Source organism: Lepeophtheirus salmonis, chromosome 6, assembly GCF_016086655.4.
Source record: "Lepeophtheirus salmonis chromosome 6, UVic_Lsal_1.4, whole genome shotgun sequence".
NCBI lineage: Eukaryota > Metazoa > Arthropoda > Copepoda > Siphonostomatoida > Caligidae > Lepeophtheirus > Lepeophtheirus salmonis.
The window spans coordinates 50,664,458-50,684,844 of NC_052136.2; the positions used below are offsets into that span (position 1 = coordinate 50,664,458).

Consider the following 20,387-nt stretch of genomic DNA (forward strand, 5'->3'; position numbering starts at 1 on the left):
TTTGGATATTAAACGGGTTCTTTGATGTTCAGATAAGTGAGGACAAGATAATTTAACCTGCCTCAGGAACTAGTAGCTTACAATCCGAGGGAGGGGGTGTATTCTAGCATATTAGAAAGGAATTTTGGTTCTTAGAAATACGGTGGTGGGTAGTTTAAACTACCTTGTGAGCACTAGGGATGAATTATGGGATATTAAGAGGTTTCGTTGATGCTCAAAGAAGCCATTGCAAGTTTGGTGCTCATACAGAATATGCAACTACTTTTCATTGTGTAAAAGAAGAGTGTCTTCATTTTAGTATACACACACTTATAAAATCAACATGAGAATAATTCTTTATTTTTTGTTTTCTATTAAGGAGTAGAGTTTATGTGACTAAGCACAACGCCTCCAAGACCTTTTAAATAGAAATACATGACAAATGACAATTTTAAGCCTATATGGAACGAGCAGGCAAGCATAATCGTGTCTTTTAGTTTGACTTAAAGCTTTAAAACAAAGTCAAGAAACGGTTTGATAGCTTTAGTAAATTTCTGGTTGGACTGACATATTTTTTCCTTGCAAAATGTGGCTTTCATGATATTAAAGGTGACGTCACTTTTAACTGTTTGTTCTTTTCTATTCTCCCGTAAGTAATTTTCTCTTTCATTTCCAGAATTTAAAATATAAATTCAGTTCAGAGAGTGAATTCATGGAGACCGAAGAGTAAAATACAAAGTAATATTCTAATATCTCAGCGAACAAAAAAAGTATCTTTGCACTTCCTAGTACAAATATATATCATCCTTTCATTACTTCTTGGTGTATACAACTACAGTTTACTAATTACTTTGCATAGTTTAGGGAAATTGAAACATATGTATATATATATTTAGTATTTTATACTGTTAGATTAACTTTAACTATTTACAAAGAGCATTAAATTTACATGTCCCAACTCACGGAACCTTTTGAACTATTCTTTATAAAGCCTCTTAAAGTTACAAAAAACTATTTTTCTTGTTTAATGATACCTAAAAGATTTATTTATTAATGAAACTTTAGTTTGATGACCATAAACGATTGAGTCTGACTTTTTCCTTACATTAAACACCATTATACATTTATATAACATAAAAATAAAATCGTACTCAACTTATTCTACACTTTAATTGATATATTAATCGTTTTAAATGAGGGTTAAATTAAACATATTAACTTGCGAAAGTAAAGTATTTTTAAAAAGTTTGTAGTGTATATTCATTCAAAATTTTACAAGTCTATCAAGTTAACAAATATTAAATACTTATAATATATATATATGATATAGAGTAAATGGATATGCTATTTTAATAATTTTCACTTCAATTGATTTTTTTATAACAAATTTTTATATAAAATAAAACAAAATATTGCACAAGATCAAATACTTCAAAATAATATGAATTTACATACTTATACGAAAATAAAAAAAGAAAAATGATTTTATGGAGATTCAAGTCGCATATAATTATATATAAATACAAAAATACAGATAGTCGATGATATTACGAAATTTATTCAAAAATGTGTTTGTTTTATTTACTTTTAGCATATATATATATATTAATTTTGGAAAAATAAAGCTAAATAACCAATCCAAAAACAAAACGAATGAAGCTTCATTTTTCTTACATTGTCCTTTTTTTCTTTGTGATAACACTTAATCTAAAAAAGTTTTTACAAATAAGACTCTTCTCTCATTTATCGACTGATACTTGATTACTATATATACATTTTTTTTATTTTTTAAAGACTGGGACCATTACTTTTAGTGCGTATTTGCATTTTTTGGTTTTCGTCGATGTTTCTTACTGATGTCATCAGCACATTTGTACACTGTACGATAAATAGTTTTTCGGAAATTGCGGTACTCGGGTCGAGTTTTAACGCAGGCATTTCCATTTTCACATGTTGTATTATATCGGATATTCACGACCTTTTGAAGAATTCGATGATGGGGTTCCCTGGTTGCTACGTAGTTTAAGCATATTCTGCAAAATAAAGAATGTTTATTGACATATAAACAATTATTTGACACTAGCAACATAATTTTAATCCTCTACCCCCTTGGATTGAGATGGGATATTTCAAATTGTTTTTCCTTCTAGAAAAATAAAAATGATATTTATTATCCGAAATTTATGCTTTTTGTACGCACCCAAATGCTTTTTAAGAAATATTTTTTTACAGCACCTACTTGTTTCAGTATTATTTTTTGCCTCGAAGGATCCAAATTGAAGAAAAAAGAAAATAATTTAGTATGGCATTAGATGACTCCAGACTCAAAAATATTTTATTTACTTCTGTATCTATTTATGAATCTGAGAAAATGGTTTTTGGGTACAAAAAGAAATGACTTTCTTTTAAGAAGTTTAATAAACTCCTCATTTTTTATTACAAAGCTACAAATTGTAATTTATCGATAAGTATAGACATACAATTTCATTGTGGAAAAAGAACAACTTAAAAAAATCAAAAGTTTAAAATTTTTTAAGCTTTGTTCCTTGAAAAAATATTTTTGTTCATTAATTCAGATATTTAAATTTATTGATAGTATATGATAGGTTTTTCTCTCTACACCGTAAAAGCAAACATTTTGTATTATATATTATTTCCATGTTTCTTTGTATAAAAACAATATCAATCCAAGAGAAAACTTTTGTTGAATAGTTTATTTTTTCCAAAAATTAAAAACAAATTATAATTTTTCAAAACTAAAACAAATTTTTAAACCTTATAGTTTATATACCTATTTTATCTGGAAACTACTATGTAAACTTTGAATCTGATTTTTTTTTTTTTTGTATCAAATCAGAATTTGAACATTTTCTATTTCTTTTATGAGTATTTGTAGACTTTTTATGATTTCGACTCAACTTTTACGAAACAACTATTAACATTGAAGAAGATTAATTATTAAAAAGTGATTCTATTTGTTTTATGTTAAACTCTTTAGTTAATAAAAAAAAGTAATTTTATGTTCAAAAATCATATTTTTTAAGAGTTTTGTTTGGAAATGAACGAAAATTGATTTGTCACCATCCCATGATTGTTTTTATCATGGACGTATACGAATATTTATACGTATTATGAGTTGATAATAAAATTTGAATTATGTATTAGGGCAGGCAAAAAGTAATTTCATATTTTCCCCTATATTTCAATGCTTTATAAGAATTGTTACGATTATATGATTTAAGCTAAGTATGTCCTATTTGAGTTTCTTTTGTATCCAGTCTTCTGCAAATGGTTCAAAAGTAATGATCGATGTAAAGCATCTAAGCGATGCTACCACTGCTAACATAAAGGTTTATTAAAAATTTGAATTTCAAGTATTGGTTCATAAAATTATTAAAAATTTTCGATAAAAGAACTAGATTAATTATCTGGGGCATAAATTATTATATAATACCTCATTCAATTTCAGTAAAAAATACAAATATAAAAATAGCTCATCCTAATTTGAAATAACAAATTATAGAATTAATGACTCCAAAGTAAGAAACTGCTATAAATAACTGTCACAGCAAAATATTTGTCCTGAATCCCGAATAAAATAAATTTATTTAAATTATATTTCGCCTAATAGTTATTTTTTTGTCAAAATAAATACCTCTTATGGCATCGAGCTCCATAAAATCCAGATGCACATTTGCACTTATTCCCTGGCATAGTACAAACTCCACCGTTTTCACAATGAAGAGTACATGTTTGCTCTTGACAGTTGAATCCAGAGTATCCATGGGGGCAAGAACAAACATTATGACCTATACAGACTCCTCCGTTCGAACAGTTGGGGCTACACGAGACTGAAAGTTGTAATTAATCGTATATATCATTGATGGTAGGGAATGTAAAATAAATTAAATATTTAGTACCATTAAATTTCACTTACATTCTTCACAATACTTTCCTGCCACTTCTGTAGGGCAAGAACACGTAAATGGAGCTACACATGTTCCACCATTCTGACAGTCAGGATAACAAAATGCTGTAAAGAGTGAAATATAGTACAAAAATGACTGATATATTTATACGTAGTGTGGAATCAACATATAAATTTAAAAAATATAAATATTATATCATCATTTTATCAAATAAACAAAGACTTTTAACTATTTATGGGTACTTTATCTGATGAAAAATATGTGTGGGGAGTAAAAATGAAAGATTTTCGAAGGATTTAAAGTATTTTGGTTAGTCTAATGCATAATGTCTAAGATAAAGACATTTAAAAAGAAAACAACCACAAAATAGAAAGGAAGACATAATAATTATAATGAGTTCAACAACAAGAAATGCATTTCTCATTAATTTACATTTTTTAAATTATCAAGTGACTATAAAAAGTAATTAATTAGCTCATTGTAATTACTATAATACTATATCAAGTACAAGTAGTTTTTCTGTAATTAACCATCATTAATCGTACAGAGGAGAAAAACTACAATATAAATTAGACATTCCGCAATTTTTTTTTATATATTTACGTAACATTTTAACAAAATTACTTTCTCTCAACCTTGTCATTTACTTTTTAGAGCTTATGTAAATATAAAATTACAAACTGCATTCATACCTTTTTCACAGCGTGCTCCAGTATATCCACCCGGACATGCACATACATCCGGTTCTACACATGTTCCACCATTTGCACATCCATCTGGATGGCAAACAGGGTTTTCACATTCGTTCCCTGTGTAACCCGAAGGGCAGGAACATTTCATTGCGAGTAGAATTGTTTTCAATTCTCCACCATTCTTGCATACGATGACTCTACTTGAATTCATTTCTGTCAAGAAATAAGTTGTAAAAATAGAACCATTAGCAAATTTGGAATTGAGATGAATAAATGATGGATATGCAAATTAATTTTACGTTGACTAAGTACCTTTTAATAAAAGAGGTTTATTTTTATGCAGCAAACTTATATTTTTTTTTAGGAATGGGTATCCATCGATTATAGTTTTTTTTTCGATGATAGTAGCCACGTTTTTTATCACAAATGATGATACAAGACTTTCTCTCTTGTTTCCGTTCCATTCCAGCTAAAACACATTCTTCCGTTCGATCATTTTCTATACATCGTGCACTACGGACCCTATAACCTCGACTTCCGCATCCAACTCCTCCATAACATTTACCCCAAGAGGACCATTCCAGTTCTTTATAAAATTGAAATAAATGTTACTGATATTTGCAACAATATTTTCATAAACATTAATATTGTATTGATAAGTAACAAATTAATGAGACAAAAGTTGGATTGTCACATATCATAACGATGGATTTAAAGACAATGAGTATTATGATTTTTGTTATCAGTCTGATGTTTATTCAGATACTAAAGATTCACTTATGTAACTGCAATTGTATTACTTTAATTTTGTAATAAACATCAATAAAGAAATGTCATAATTTATTGTTGCAAAGATAGATCATTTAAAGAAAACTTATAGATTTTGTTTGATGAAAATATTTAAACAATCTAATTAATTATCATTTGTATTTTTATAAATGATTCTGATGTCTTCTCCTCCATTTATGCAGGATAGTACACCCAAATCGATAAAGAAGTAAAATTAATCAAATTGATTAAATGAATTATAAAAAGAAATATATTCCTAAATAGATGATAGTATAAAGCAACGTCAAACATTGATATTGCTATTTGTTAAACTTCCCACATAAAATATTTCATTATGGCTAAGCCAAGCAGAATGCCAGTTTCTGTCAAAAAATAAATCAAGAAATGATTAATTAAAATTATACATACAATATCACAGCTTCTCGTGATGTACCTTAGTAGAAAATCCTTCAAATACTCCTCATAACACTTTTAAAAGTCAACTTTTCGCAAAAGAAAAACCTTCGAGTATTACAAAATTATAAGATTTTTTTATATTTAACTTAATTTTATAAAAATCCTTTGATAAGAGATACCAAATACTTTATAAATCTCACGAAATTAAATATTTTTGTATGCTATGATATTTTAGGCAAAATATGTCATTCATTATTATAATTTTTGCATAAATATAACTTAAATTTACTGTCAGACTAATTTCATGAAATTTTCTAAAATGTTAACTAAAAAAATTCACTTTAAAAACCTTTAAAATAGTGTAGGATTCGAATCATAATTTGGAATTTGGTCCAGTTCAAGTTTATGAGAATGTCATTGAATTGAGTGTGTATTTGAACAGTAAAACCACTATTATGTTATGACGAACTCGAGCATTTGATAATTTCCACATATTTAATAGGTTATTTTTTACAGCGATCTAATTGAGTGAAATTCAAACTTTTTGCGTTAGGATTATTTAAGATCATGTAAAGAGAAAAATTCAAATAAACATTTTGTGTAAATTGTTTGTAATTGAAAGAAAACTGTCAGTTTCAGTACGTTAATTTTTTTAGAGGTTAAGTAATACTCGAATAAAATACTACTAAAAAACTTCATTTTCAGTTATTTTGAAAAAAATTCTTGCTTAAAAATATGAAAATTTATATAATTTATAGACATGAGTCGAAATTTGGCTAGGCTTTTAATAAACCCTATTTCGTACTATTCTACATATGGGCAGTATAAAAAGAAAGCTCTAGCTAGGTTGATGGCGTAATACATAATACATTTAGTTGACCAAATGTAATAATAATTTATTTAGAAGACAACAAAAAACTAACAATTTGTTTATGTTTATCTTATATATGTCATGGTTTTCACAAGTCTCATGTATTTTTTATGTTAATAAAATGATTCTTTATATTTAGAATGAAACATTTGTATTTTGAGAATAGTGGTGTAAGTAAATATATATGCTTTTGAATGCAAAAAAATAAATTATTTATGTATGCATATACAATAGATAAATTTTCTTCAAAAATTATTAAAAAAAAGAAACACGAATAAAAAAATTATTTGTTTATGCCATAAAATAAAAAAACGAATTTTGGATGAAATTTACTATTTATCATATTTTTAATGTACATTTTAGTAAATTTATTCAAAAACCATGTTGATTCTGGATAAAAATATTATTTTTATTTTTTACAAATATAATCATTCCTAATTTTAATTAATTTAGCCAAATTTATATGTTCTAGATGAGCCTAATAATTAAATTGTCTATAAATTTATTTTTTGTAGCCATTTTTGCAATATTTTTAACACTTTTATGAAATAAATTTGTGTAATTAAAAATATTTACCACATCAATACCCTACATATGTTTAGGTATATTTTGAAGACTAAATAAATTTTATTATAAAATGATCTATTCTAACGTGAATTTTTGAGGTATTTTACCGCATAAAAAACTTTATATAAATGAACTAGGATATCTGTAAATTTAATTTTGGTATTTCTTTATGCTGTACTCTTGTCGTTTAAAAAAGAAAGGTTCCAAAATATATTTATGAGATGTTGTTTAGGGTAAAAAATTATTAACCTATGATATATGAGACAAAATACTATTTTTAGGGCCCTTTACATATTTTGTTTTGCCGTGAATGTCTATCCAAAAAAAGTTTAGTGAAGTTTCTTATTAAGACAAAAATATCTACAAAATTGAAAAAAAGTGTGTTAAGACGTCTGTAAAACACGGACTGGGGCTTATAATAGACAAAAGTAGTTTATATGAAACTCAGAGTCCAAAAATTGAAACATGAAAAGCCTTTTCTATGCATTTTGTATGGTCTCAAATGAAATGTTATGTGTAAAAATATTTAAATCTTGCTTTTTATCATTTAGAAAGACTTGTTTAATGATTATCAATGTCCCTATTTTATCGAGGATAAATTTAAATAATGCTATTATAAAATTTAACCCATTATGAAGTAATAGTTGTCGAACAAAAAGAAGAAACAATATCTGTAATAAAGTATTTTTATCTGGAATTTGAATTTGTAATCTTTACATTTTTATTTATAAACTTGATTAACTTAAGGAGTTTTTGATAAAATCAGTATTATCAATTACTATCCAGAAATATAAAATTCGCTTAACTCATGGATGCACAGTGTAGTCAAACAAATATCCTTTGAATTTTAAGGATAAATAACTCTGGTTCATAAATTATTATAAAGCCAATTTTGTTATTTTTATTAAAAAAAACTTTTGGGTCATATCGACCACAGCTGTGTTTTTTATATGAAAATATATTTTTCAAATTTTTATATAAAATATTAGCCCATTAAACATTTATACTGCGTGCAGCGAAAAAATAATTTACATTTTCTTTTTGCAACATTAATCAAACCTTTTTTGAATGCAGTAAAATTGTTCAAGTCAAATAAAAAAAAAAAAAAACTAGATCTTCCTAAGTGTCTTAGAAGCCGATAAAATGCCATTTGAACGTGACCAACGAATTTTGGTCTACGCACTTTTGAACACTGACAAGAAACTAGCGGAGATTGCAAAACAGTTAGGGATCTCTTCGACAACCGTTTATGCCGTTGAATATGAACGTGGTGTTCCAGCAGCATGGTGCACCTACACACACGTCCAAAAAGGCTCGGTAGTGGTTTGAGGACAACTTCCCTTTCTGTAACTTCCAAATAAATGCTTAATGTTAGGCTCAGTCTTTCATGAGCATACATACTAGGGATTATATTATATATATATATATTGATACAATGATTCTTTTCAAATTCTTCTTTTTAAAATACCGGCTGGTAATATTTTCTACAGAACTTCAGCAAAAAATTCTTAAAAGTCATACCTAATCAACAATTGATCTATGAACTTAAATACTTTGAATAAAAAGAGTTAATTTAAAACTTAATCCATCATGGTTTATAATAATAGTAAAAATTAAAAAAAAATAATATAGTAATTTGATATGTTATGAATTATACTACGAATATGGCCGATTTACAAAACATTGACCTGAACTCAATTTTTTTATACATAAAAAATATTCTACAAAGTTGAGTGGGTTAAGAGTATAAATAAATATTGATAGAATGGACGACGTATTTGATAGTAGTGAATAATGATCTTCTTGTATTCTTTTTATGTTTTCAAAGGAATAAAAACATTGCATAAAAGAAAAATCCATTATTATTGTATATTTTATTACATGATCTTAAAACATTAATAAAATATCTTTCCTTGGAACGTACAGCAAACATTAGTCTTTTGTTATTCAAATGTACATTTATACAAAATAAAATAAAATGTTGGAATAAAAAGCTAAGAGATTATTATATCATTCTTGTTGTAATGAAAGGAAATTCATAATTGTTTTTCAGTCTTTAATGGCGGGAAAGAATGAAAAGGAGTGAGTAATGGGCAATATTTGTGGCACAAAAGAAAGCTTTAATATTTAAGTGTTTATATAAATATAATTCTTATATTTATTAGGGTGTATCGAATGTCTCATACTTTTTAAACTTTTTACATATGTATTTATTTACATATTCTCTCATACGTGGCACTGGCTGAAATAAACATGTATTCAAAAAAACAACAAAATCAGAAGTGGGCGTGGATTTGTATTCGGCAACATACCATGAAAATCCTTAATTATCTTATTTAAAAAAAATAATTGCCATATTGGTTATGAAATTTAAGTTTTTGATCTTAATGACACAAATATAAACATATTACGGAAGAATAACAAACTTGACAGGGCTTAAGGATATAATATGTGAGTTAAGGATGTGTATGTTATAGAAACGAATATAAAAGATGGTCCATTGAAATCTGAACACTAACAAATTCAATATTTAATGAAAGTTGAGTGATTGAAATAAATTCATATTTCGATACATTAAAGCATACAGAATTAGTTACAAAATAAAACATGAGCATTCTATTTTACATACAGGTTGCTAAAAGGACAATTGAAAGTGATCGACGAATTTCCATTCATGCAATTTAAAGAATTGGGCTTCTCCAGGTACAGCATTTATGTTGTCATCAAGTCCGAAACTTTTGGCCCCTTACAGCCCTGACGACAACACCCTCTGCCACCGTCTGGAATCAATAATTGACGCTAAGGGCGGGTACATTAATGATTAAGAGATCTCCGACACAATTATATTTATAGTTTTAATTTTGTTGAAATTATATTGTTAATCAATAAAATAAATCTTGTTGAAGTTTGAAATACCAAAGTGATCAGATTTTAATGAACAATTTGGTCTATACAAGTGTGTCCATGCTAATCGTGAACAAATTTTTCCAATCTCAACTTTATCAAGATTCTCAAAATGTACAAGTACCCAGTATTACAATGAGACTGTATATATTTATTCTAATTTATAAACTCTTTTTTTCTTCAATTAAACTTCTAATAAGCCACCCTAGCCTTCACCATGACCTAAATCGTTGGCCTAAAGACCTTGCACGTGTTCTTCATGTATTCTCTAACATTTTATCCTGGTACTTCACTGCAGAATCATTTAGGGCATCCACATTAATCGGGCTAGAAATTTGTCTAGTTTTTTTGAACAAATTTCGAGTTTTTATTGGCACTGTGGCTTCCAGGCTTTCTCTCAATACTTTTTTTTTTGTCATCTTTCAGCTTGTAATCTTGGTAATGATATCCTTGGAGCAGGGAACAATGCAGGAGATCTCGTGATAACTCATTCCCTCATTAAAAAGCGTTGACACACAATTTATTTTGCACTCCATCTCATTTGTCATTGGTTAAAGAAGAAATTTGTTCATCATTAGAATTATATGTTTATATTGCTCTACCAATTTATATTACGTGAAAAATCGGTTAACTATTAAATAAGTAAATGCCCCTCTTACAAAGTTTTATTCACGATTTGTTGGACACTCAGTATAAATATAAGCGCCCGGTATGTTTATATTACCTAGTGTCACATTTAAGACAATAGGTAAAAAACAAATTTAAGAACGGTTATGCGTTTGATGCACCCTAAAATATAATTATATATATTTTTCCACTTTACAAAAATAATTACATCTTAAAAAATTTAATAGCACTGTACCAATTTTTAGTCCTGTGCTCAGTAAGGGACATAAAGTGTAAATTTTTTTTGAAGTAGACCTTGTAAGACTATTAAATTAAGTTGTATATACATTATCATTCATTTAAACAAATATTTCACTACTTTTTTTATAATTCATTCCATCAGTCAAACAAATATTAACACAAAATCTTATGAGTAGGAAAACTCGCACCGTACTCTCCATATGAAATGAGCCAAGTTTTTGCTTACTACTAAGTATTAATCGATATATTGGCAAAGATCGCAGAGAATATATTTTTTTAACAATCCATTTTACGATGTATGTAAATTCCAGATATCCCAATATCTGGAACTTTGATAACTGCAATGATGAGACATTTGAACAAGGGGTTACAAACTAGTTACATATAAAAGTACTGTTATAAATACCATATAAACCCATTGTAAGGGACTTATAAAAGTAACATGACTTCACAACAGGACAAAGTATATAAATAGAACCATTAAGTTAATATCTGACTACACCTTCTACTAAATAATAGGTAACAAAAAGTATAACAATTTAGAGAAAGTAATTATTTTAATAGTCCGTCATTAAATCTTGCAATTATTTTTATCTGTCACTATGGTTCATGTTATTTATAGTTATGATCCAATTAATGTCTTTAAGTATATTTTTATATACAAGTATGTTTCTTTTTCAATTATATGAAATTATAATTTTTTTACAAGTAAACAATAACAAACCTAGGAAACTTTTGTATTTATAACCTATATTAAAATTACATTTATAGCATACTCAACCAAAAAGATGACTTAACTCCATCTTCAGACATTTTTTGGCAAAATACTTATGTTTAATGATATTGTATTGGCTGTACTTCTTACATAACTCCTATAGGTAAGGGAGTTGTAGCTCTAAAACACTGTTAAAATGTAAAAAATGGCATAATGAGACTGAATAAGTCGAATGTTAGTTAAAAAAAACAGCTTTGATGTTTAGATTAGTTTCATTAGATCAGTTACTAGCAGGTCTGAGAGAAAAAATAAACAAAAATCCATCTCTGTATCCAGTAAGTACTAGAAAATCCTTTTATCTATCTTTTTATCTAACTTATATGTCTCAAAAGAGGCATCAGTGTATATTGTCCGACTTTCACGTACTTTAAACTTAAAATCTCTTAATTTAGCATAAAATAATAGCTGTAAGATCTTTAAAAAATATAGAAAACTGTTCAAATGGGCATTTTCAAAAAAAATACACACCTGAGTAAATTTATAGTTTTTACAATTTTACTTTTAACTTATAGTATTTTTATTACAAGGGTAAATTTAAATTGTTTTTGACCTTGTTAAATATTTAAATTGGGTCTAAATTTTTATGATTTATTGAGATCCTGCTGGATTTTGTATGATTTAAAAAAAAATATATATATATATTTCTAAAAATTATATTGTCAATTATCAATCCTTACTGATGTTATTGTTCAACTGAATACTATTAAAAAAGTGTAAGTTAGGTAACTAGCCAACACAAATAAGCTTACTGAAGCTATGTCATAACAAAGTGATTAAATTAGAAAATATTTAAACTCTACTACTGCAAGAACTAGCAAATTTTTTACTGACATTGTAATTAGTCAATGTTTTAGTTTTACTCTGGGGTACAATTAGCTTATATTTTTTATTGATTTAATTAAACTAATGTACAACAAGAATATAAGAAGTTATTTTAACAATATGATATACATATGTAAATACAATTGTAGTTTTTGTTTTGGTGAACACGACATTATCTCATTACATGTATCTAGCAACCTGCCCTCCCAAAAAATAAAAAGGCTTAAATCAATTAGTAGTTAGTGAAATTATATTCAACTGGGAATTGTTCTCGATTATTTATTATAATTGTAGAAAACTAACAAGAAAAAATAACGATTTATTCAATCAATGCTTCTTTGCCGTATTTCGAATCATACTAAAAAATAAGTATTTTGACGTATAAATTAAATAAACCGGACATTTCATAAATAAATATAATTGAATGCATAATTATATTATTTTTACAAATAAAAGGATACAATTTTAAATTCATTTTAGATAAATACAAATATATATAATTAACTGTAATAATGTGTCTCAAGTAACAATTATAAATAACACTTTTTGCCAATAGACCAATAGGTTTAGAATGTTTGCAGTGCTCAGCATATTGTTTTATCATTTAACTACGAAAATATACTTGATTGTACAAAGATTAAAAAAAAGCAATAACATCATAGATTGTTTTCTGAAAAAGTTACAACGGTAGAAACTAGTAAGCTTAAAAAGGTTAAGGACGTTCAACTACAAATACCCAAAGCATAGCCTTTCCTATTGTGGGAAAAAATGCGCTATGAAATTGTCGAACCAAATGATGGTTTTGAGTAAACTGGACCTTATAATGAGATTATATTATACTCAGTTATTTATTGTCTCGTCTAAATAACCGGGACATTTTTATTTAGGTGTAATTTTTAATTATACTTTAGTTTAAAGTGCCTTGAGATTTTATGCACTTTTGAAAAGTGACCAGACTAATTATTGTTGAGTAACACTGTGTTAGTATATAATCGACCTTAAATGATTAAATGAAATAAATAATTGACAAAATAACAAAGAATAAACATATAAAACAAGGAAATAATGAATGCAAAACCTTTTAATTCATTAGGAATTAATTTTTTAATTCACATTCATAGGTTCAACAAATAATTCTATATATTTATATATGGTGACACATGAAAAAGGTTTTTTGATTTACTACGTACAATGCTAATGTGGTTCCTTAAAAATCAGTGAAATATAATCAATTAAAATTTCCATTTATCTTCCAGAGTGAATTTATCTCCCAATAATGATAATCAAAAAATTTTCAACCATTATAATAGACAAAAAATACAAACAGTAATAGACAATAATGTAATTTAGACTCGAGCTCATGGAAATGAGAAAAAATTAATAAATAAATAACAATAACTCCACTGTCCTCCTTTTACATATTCTTAAGAAGGATGATTTATATATTGCAAATAAATAGTCCTAAACATCAAAATAGATTCAAATCTTGGAAAAAAGTCAAGATAAACATAAAACATGGGTTGATATACATGTTACTCGCAATGTATGAAAAAATCCAGTATTATATATATATAATATCTAGGTAATGTATATAAGGCCTGATGGTTTCAGGCAAAATATATAATAAATGACATATTATACATTACCTAGGTATTATATAATGCCAGGGGTCACATGTTGGCAATGTATATAATACATATCAGTTCCAGACAATAAATATCAGTATATTATCAAGCATTGTGCATAGGCCCTTATGCGTTGAGCGCGTTAATTTATTTCCTGTAATTAACACCCTATTTTAGTTGCACACTCATCGAGCTGGTATGAAGGTGAGCATTTCAATTGGAAAAAGAGTTGATGACATAAGGAATATGTATAAGTCAGTTTATTCGAATGTAACAAGATTTTTAATCGAAAGATGTATATGTGGGTAGTATCAGAGAGTCAGAATAGTTTTTTTTGTAAATAATATAATAACTAGTGCCATTTCAGCTTTTCCATTTTTAGTCTCAGTTCTGCTATAATTTTTTTTCTGAAAATAATATCTATTTTTTAGATTTATTATTTCAAATGCCTAATTCATAATAAAGTTTTCTATCCCATCTTGTCAGCATTTTATAGTTTGCCTAAACGGTTACTGGTCATTATATATAATACCTAAGAAAAGAATAAAAAAAATTCATTTAATATATGGTTTGCCTGACACCATCTGGCATATTATATATTAACTAGGTATTCTATATAATGCTTAATTATACATATTGTCGGTAACCTATACATTTAAAGATAGTCACAACAATGCATTATGTAGCACATAATACCAATGTTTATCATCATCTGTAGTTAGTTTTTGACTTAATCCTCTTATATCATCAAAAGAGCTTATCATATATAATAATCTATTTTTTTCCCTTTCTATTGTATGTGTGTACATGTTGAAGTGAATGTATTCAGGGTTAAGATGAATAAGAAATACAACAATAGAAAGAATGAAAATATATTGATAGAATAGAACAGAGTAAGATATACTCGTAACATTTTATATATATTTTATTGTCATTTTATGAAGTGGTGTTTATCAAGGTTTTGCAGATATGAAAGAATGGTTCCTATATATGTGGATATAAAGTATATTTAATTATACTTTTTCCAACTTTTTTTTTGTGAAATAACAAATACATTGTTTTTAATAAATAATTATATAGAAACGTTTAAAAGAAATATATCAATTGCGGTGTAGATGGCACACCTTCACCAAAAACCTTACCAATCCTTTTTTTTTGCATACTAAATAGCAATCATTAATAGTGTTTTTAATTATTAGCATGACCCCACCACCTCCAGGATTTTTGTAGTTGCAATCTATACAGGGTGAAAGGACAAAATCTGCCGATTCGAAAATAATCAACTACAGGCTTATTTTTCAATATTTACTGATAATTCAAAAAGGAATTTCTTTATTATGATATAGAGCAATAATCTATTCTATGTAGCTACCGTCTTTCCAAAACCCGCTCGATGCGGCTGCAAAACCGCAAACAGGCATTTTTAATCTGCGCCAGTTCTAGCTCACTGAACTTCTCCTTGATGTAGGTGATGAGAGACTCCTTGGTGTATGGGAGGAGTGGTTGGTCATGTTCTCGACGTAGAACCACACAAAGTAGTCCAACGAATTCAAATCTGGTGATGAGGGAGGCCAACAGGAGAACGGTACGAACGCAAAAGCGTTGCGGTTCAGCCAATTTTGCGTCCGGTTGGCTGTCACACCACGTCCTGTAGGACCTTCAGGTAGACCTCAGTATCCACCCTGAGGCCTTTTTTGAAGATGTGGGTGGCATGACATGCCCCTCACTGGAGACGACCCCAAAGACCATGACAGTGGCTGGAAACTTTGTTTTAATGACCCTGGGGACGTCTCTGGTATTCACAGCAAGCCAGCGGTGGTTCTGGAAGTTGTGGATTTGGTCCTGAACAAAATTCTTCTCATCAGAGAAGAACCACGGCATGTTCGGCGCCTTTGGGTGCTTCGGCATGTTCAGCAATCTGACGCTTTTGATCAGGCGCAAACCTTTTGTTTTTTCTGTCAGAAGTTGGACTTTCTGACGCCTGTATGACTTGCACTTTTAGTCATGCTTCACACAGGCCCTCACCGTCAACTAGGATACGCCCAGGTCCTTTGCCATGGCTCTCATGGACCACTGGGGTTCCTCGTTGATGACATCGTGGACCTTCTTGATGAAGTCGACGTCCCGGACGTTCTTGGTGCTCTTCTCCTGCTTGGTCTTCCTCTCAACAATGTCCATCGAATTCGTCGACTCCACCAGCTGCTTCCTAACACTACTCACAGTTCATTTTCAGAATGCCAACGATGATAGAATTGCTTAATTTCATATGATCACTAAGCATAATCTGAATTGCGGCGCACCTTCGATCTCTCTCATTGAACATATCGATTTTTTTGGGCACTTAGAGTGATGCTATTGCTACAACTGGTAAATAATGTTAAGGCCTATGAGGCGTTGACCATTTTGACACCAATATCAAACGCATCGGCTGATTGATTTTCGAGTAATGTCGTCTTTACTAATCGACAAATTTTGTCCTCGCACCCTGTACTTTTTTTTAAATCTCAAAAGTTGTTATTTAATTGTGGGAAAGTGAACCAATAAGTATAAAGTTGTCACTATTAGGTCCACTAAAAAAGAGAAAAACAAAAAAACATGGGGCTTTATTGAGGAGTAATACCTGCAAGTCTTTGTTAGACTCAGAGTAGAATTGAGGATCAAAATCAAAATAATTCCTGCCCACCTATATCCTTACTTGATATCAAGGGGGGCTGTGTTCCTCTCATAGCTGCTTGCAGCTACTCTGCATCTACTCTATAATATTCTTCAGATTATCAGGATCACCTTGTTAATTTCCAGTTTCTACGATTACACCCATCAAAAATACATGATTCACAACCCTAAGTATTACTATCCGTCATTTATGAGCACATGCATTCTATCATAAGATCTTCTCTCCTCAAAACTAATAGAATACAGAGAATAAAAAACACTTAACAAGTTGCCATTACAAAAATTAGAAGGAAGGATTTGGTTATGAATTATCAGTGTAAGTCCTTGTTAGGCAAATAAATAGAATTGAGTTGACATCGGAGTAAATTGTTGCTAGTTGTAAAATGAGTTTTTTGGTATACTTCTTTCCTCTCAGAGTTTCTTGCAGATTTCCAAATAAAACGTAATGCCAGCCTAGCTGATCTCCTCCAAAATATTCTCCAAATAATCATGGTTACCTTTCATTTTTCATTTTTTTACCGGGTAGTTCTTTGAAATCTGAATACTTCCTAATTCAATTATTAATTAAGGCTGTGTGATTGAAGTTAATTTATGTTTCGATATATTAAAACGTAATTAATTTGTTACCAAACAGAACAAACCTGATCTCCTTAGCGTACATACAAGTCGAGTAAATAAAAAATGAGCCTGATCGACGAATTTCCATTCGTGCACTCCAATCAGTTTGGTGTCTCATGGACCACTATCTAGGGCGCCAACAAGTTCGTAACGCTGCACAAGAAGAAGAGCTCTTTCAAAAAGGCAAAATTGGACCTGGAGGAGTTGAAGAAACCAGCCCAGGTTAATCCCTTCAAGTCTATGAGTGCTCATGTTAGAGATGTTGGGGTTTCATATACTCTTTTTTTAAAACTTTCACCCTCCTATAGCCGTGATGCCAACACCCTCGGCTAAAAAATTCAGTTGATGTCTAGGGAAGGCCTGAAGTCTCCGTCATACAAACACCGAGGCCCTCAAAGCCACTTTCATTCAGCACTGGGACGCCATGACCGAGGACTACATCTGCAGCGGATGCTTGAAGTTCTATTGTTAATCAATAAATTATATGTTGTTATATTTTAAAATTCAAGGCATTCAGATTTTAATGTGCTAAGAATTTACAGATCTAATAACTAAGTAGCCTACAGGTGAAATAAAAACAAAACATTTTTTTTTAAATGCATCATTACCAATGAAAAAGATGTTAATGTAACGTAGTTTTTCAATAGAAATAATATTAAATATTGTGTTAATGCATTCTACAATGCACATGATTAACAATTTACGAAGGGATTTTCGACCTAAAAATACATTTGTATGAAACTAAATTTTTGAACAATAAAAATGAAAAATAGATAACTAATTTGTTGTCAATACATGACCCTAATTTGATACAAATTTCACCAACTTTTTTAAATTTATTCTGACTATCTACATAATTTGTGAAGGAAGCACACAATTTATAATTCAAATTGACATTTTTTAAGCATTTTTGGCTTAGGTTTCAAAACAAAGATAAACAGCTTCGTTTGTCTATTTTACTCATACAAAAAGGAAATAACTCGCCTGATGTATTGATATAGGATAAATATGCAAAAAAAACATGTACTCGTCAAAAAATTATTCCAATACTTTTTTAATTTCTCAAACTAATTCTATTTACGGGAAGTATATAGATATTTTTCGCAATCATGTTAAAATTTCAAAAAGTCCAAAAATTTCAAAAAATATAAAGCTAGATATTTTAGAAAATGACAAATTTTATTACAAAATATGGATATTACTTAAATATACAAATAACAACGTGTCTGATTAAAAAAGGTAATTATTTAAGAGATATGTGCATTTAAAGTCAGCAAAATTAAATTTATCCTCTTCAAAAAAAAAAAATGTATACTTTTACACCAATAACTTCCTCAATTTTTATTCCATTACATTCAAAATTTATAAATATATTAATTCCCAAGGTGTAGTTATATAGCTGCATCAGTAGAATAAGCGTGTTTGTATGTTGAAAAAATGCAGAAATAGCTGAATATATAAAGGATTGTTATTGCTGTTCCCAAAAAAAATTCAGAAGTGGTATTATTAAATTTATTATTGAAGAGTCACTCCAACTATCAAATAACGAAACTTGTATTACGACACTGTTATTAAAATGTATTTAATATTTTGCGGACTGCTCCACTATATAGCCTTAAAAATGTGTATTGGAAATTACTAAAAACAATTTTTGAGGGGTTGTATCTCTCCATTAATTCAACAAGACTATTAAATCAACAATACTCCTGTAGTCGGTTCAGTGTAAAATGCCCAAATAGGATTCCGCGGATACGAGTATTACACAATAAGATTCCCAAGAATTATTATTAGAGGAGCTATTAAATATTGATACAGTATCTAGCCTTTTATTTGAGCAAAAAAAAAAACAACAACAACATTTGTATGCCATCAGTAAGATTATTTGTGTTAGTACCGAGGATTTCAAGGAAAATAGAAAATATATATGTCAGGTATCCCCATGATATATGAATTTATTTATTGCAGAATTCGATTAATCTCTATTGGGAAATACATTCATATTAGTATATGGAATAATAAGAAAAAGTTTCCTTTCCTGGGAGTAGTAGAATTTATGTAAAAGTATGCGTGCAGAGTGTATGTACATTTATAAAATGTTGAAAAGAAAGAGAAAAAGAGTTTAATTTTAAAAGTTTTTCCGCAAAAGTAAACAAATATATATTTTGTATAGGTAGACATATAGATTATGGTTGATCAATATAATTCACAACAAGCTGATATGATAAAAGATTAAACAGTTTTGAATTGCCTATAAGAATCTATAATTACCAATTTGTACATACTAATTACATAATGTAAAAAAGCAAAGATATTATACGACGTAAATAAATATAAATCCCACTTTGTATTTAGAAAGGATATACAGGGTGAGAGCTCAAAAATTATAAATTTTAAAAGCCGTTTTCGTTTCCACCCAAAAAGCAGCCATCTCTTTTCTACAGAAATACTGCCCCTTCTTGGACGTTTGTGCCGGGCGCCGTCTTGGGCAAACACATAGTAGTCTCTGGGAACGTACTCTTCCCCCATGACAAGACATGGAACCTGAGCACCTTGTTTTAAACGTCTGAGTTGACTTTTTCGTTGTCTCGTAGAATTAGGGAGGCATCTGGCTGCTGTCAGACGCCACGATGCCTAGAACCATGACCTGAGGTTGATGTTTGGTCCTAAAGGTTCCCTTGATCTGAGATATTGTTTCAGTCAAGAAGCAATCATTTCTCCTATTTAGAACAGTGTCTACTGTGAAGATCTTCTTGTCGGAAATCATCTTGTGACCAGATGAGATCGCAAACCTTCTGCTGTTTTACTTGTTTCTCGGACATTTTTGATCGCATTAATTACAAAAGAAACAACATCAAATTGTAGCTTTTTGTCAGATCTTTT

The 20,387-nt window shown here is 29.0% G+C and overlaps 1 protein-coding gene across 1 annotated transcript in view; it reads right to left on the reverse strand.

Annotated features, from left to right (window-relative positions):
• Nucleotides 1-1,214: 1,214 nt before the first annotated feature.
• The window catches only part of LOC121120523 (uncharacterized), a 222,038-nt gene continuing 202,865 nt past the window's right edge, over nt 1,215-20,387 (reverse strand). The window contains exons 9-13 of the mRNA XM_040715404.2: nt 4,913-5,186; nt 4,601-4,813; nt 3,917-4,012; nt 3,635-3,830; nt 1,215-2,012 (exon numbers count right to left, since the gene is read on the reverse strand). Coding sequence (XP_040571338.2) covers nt 4,936-5,186 — 251 coding nt within the window. The 3' untranslated portion in view covers nt 1,215-2,012; nt 3,635-3,830; nt 3,917-4,012; nt 4,601-4,813; nt 4,913-4,935. The remainder of the gene's footprint in view (nt 2,013-3,634; nt 3,831-3,916; nt 4,013-4,600; nt 4,814-4,912; nt 5,187-20,387) is intronic.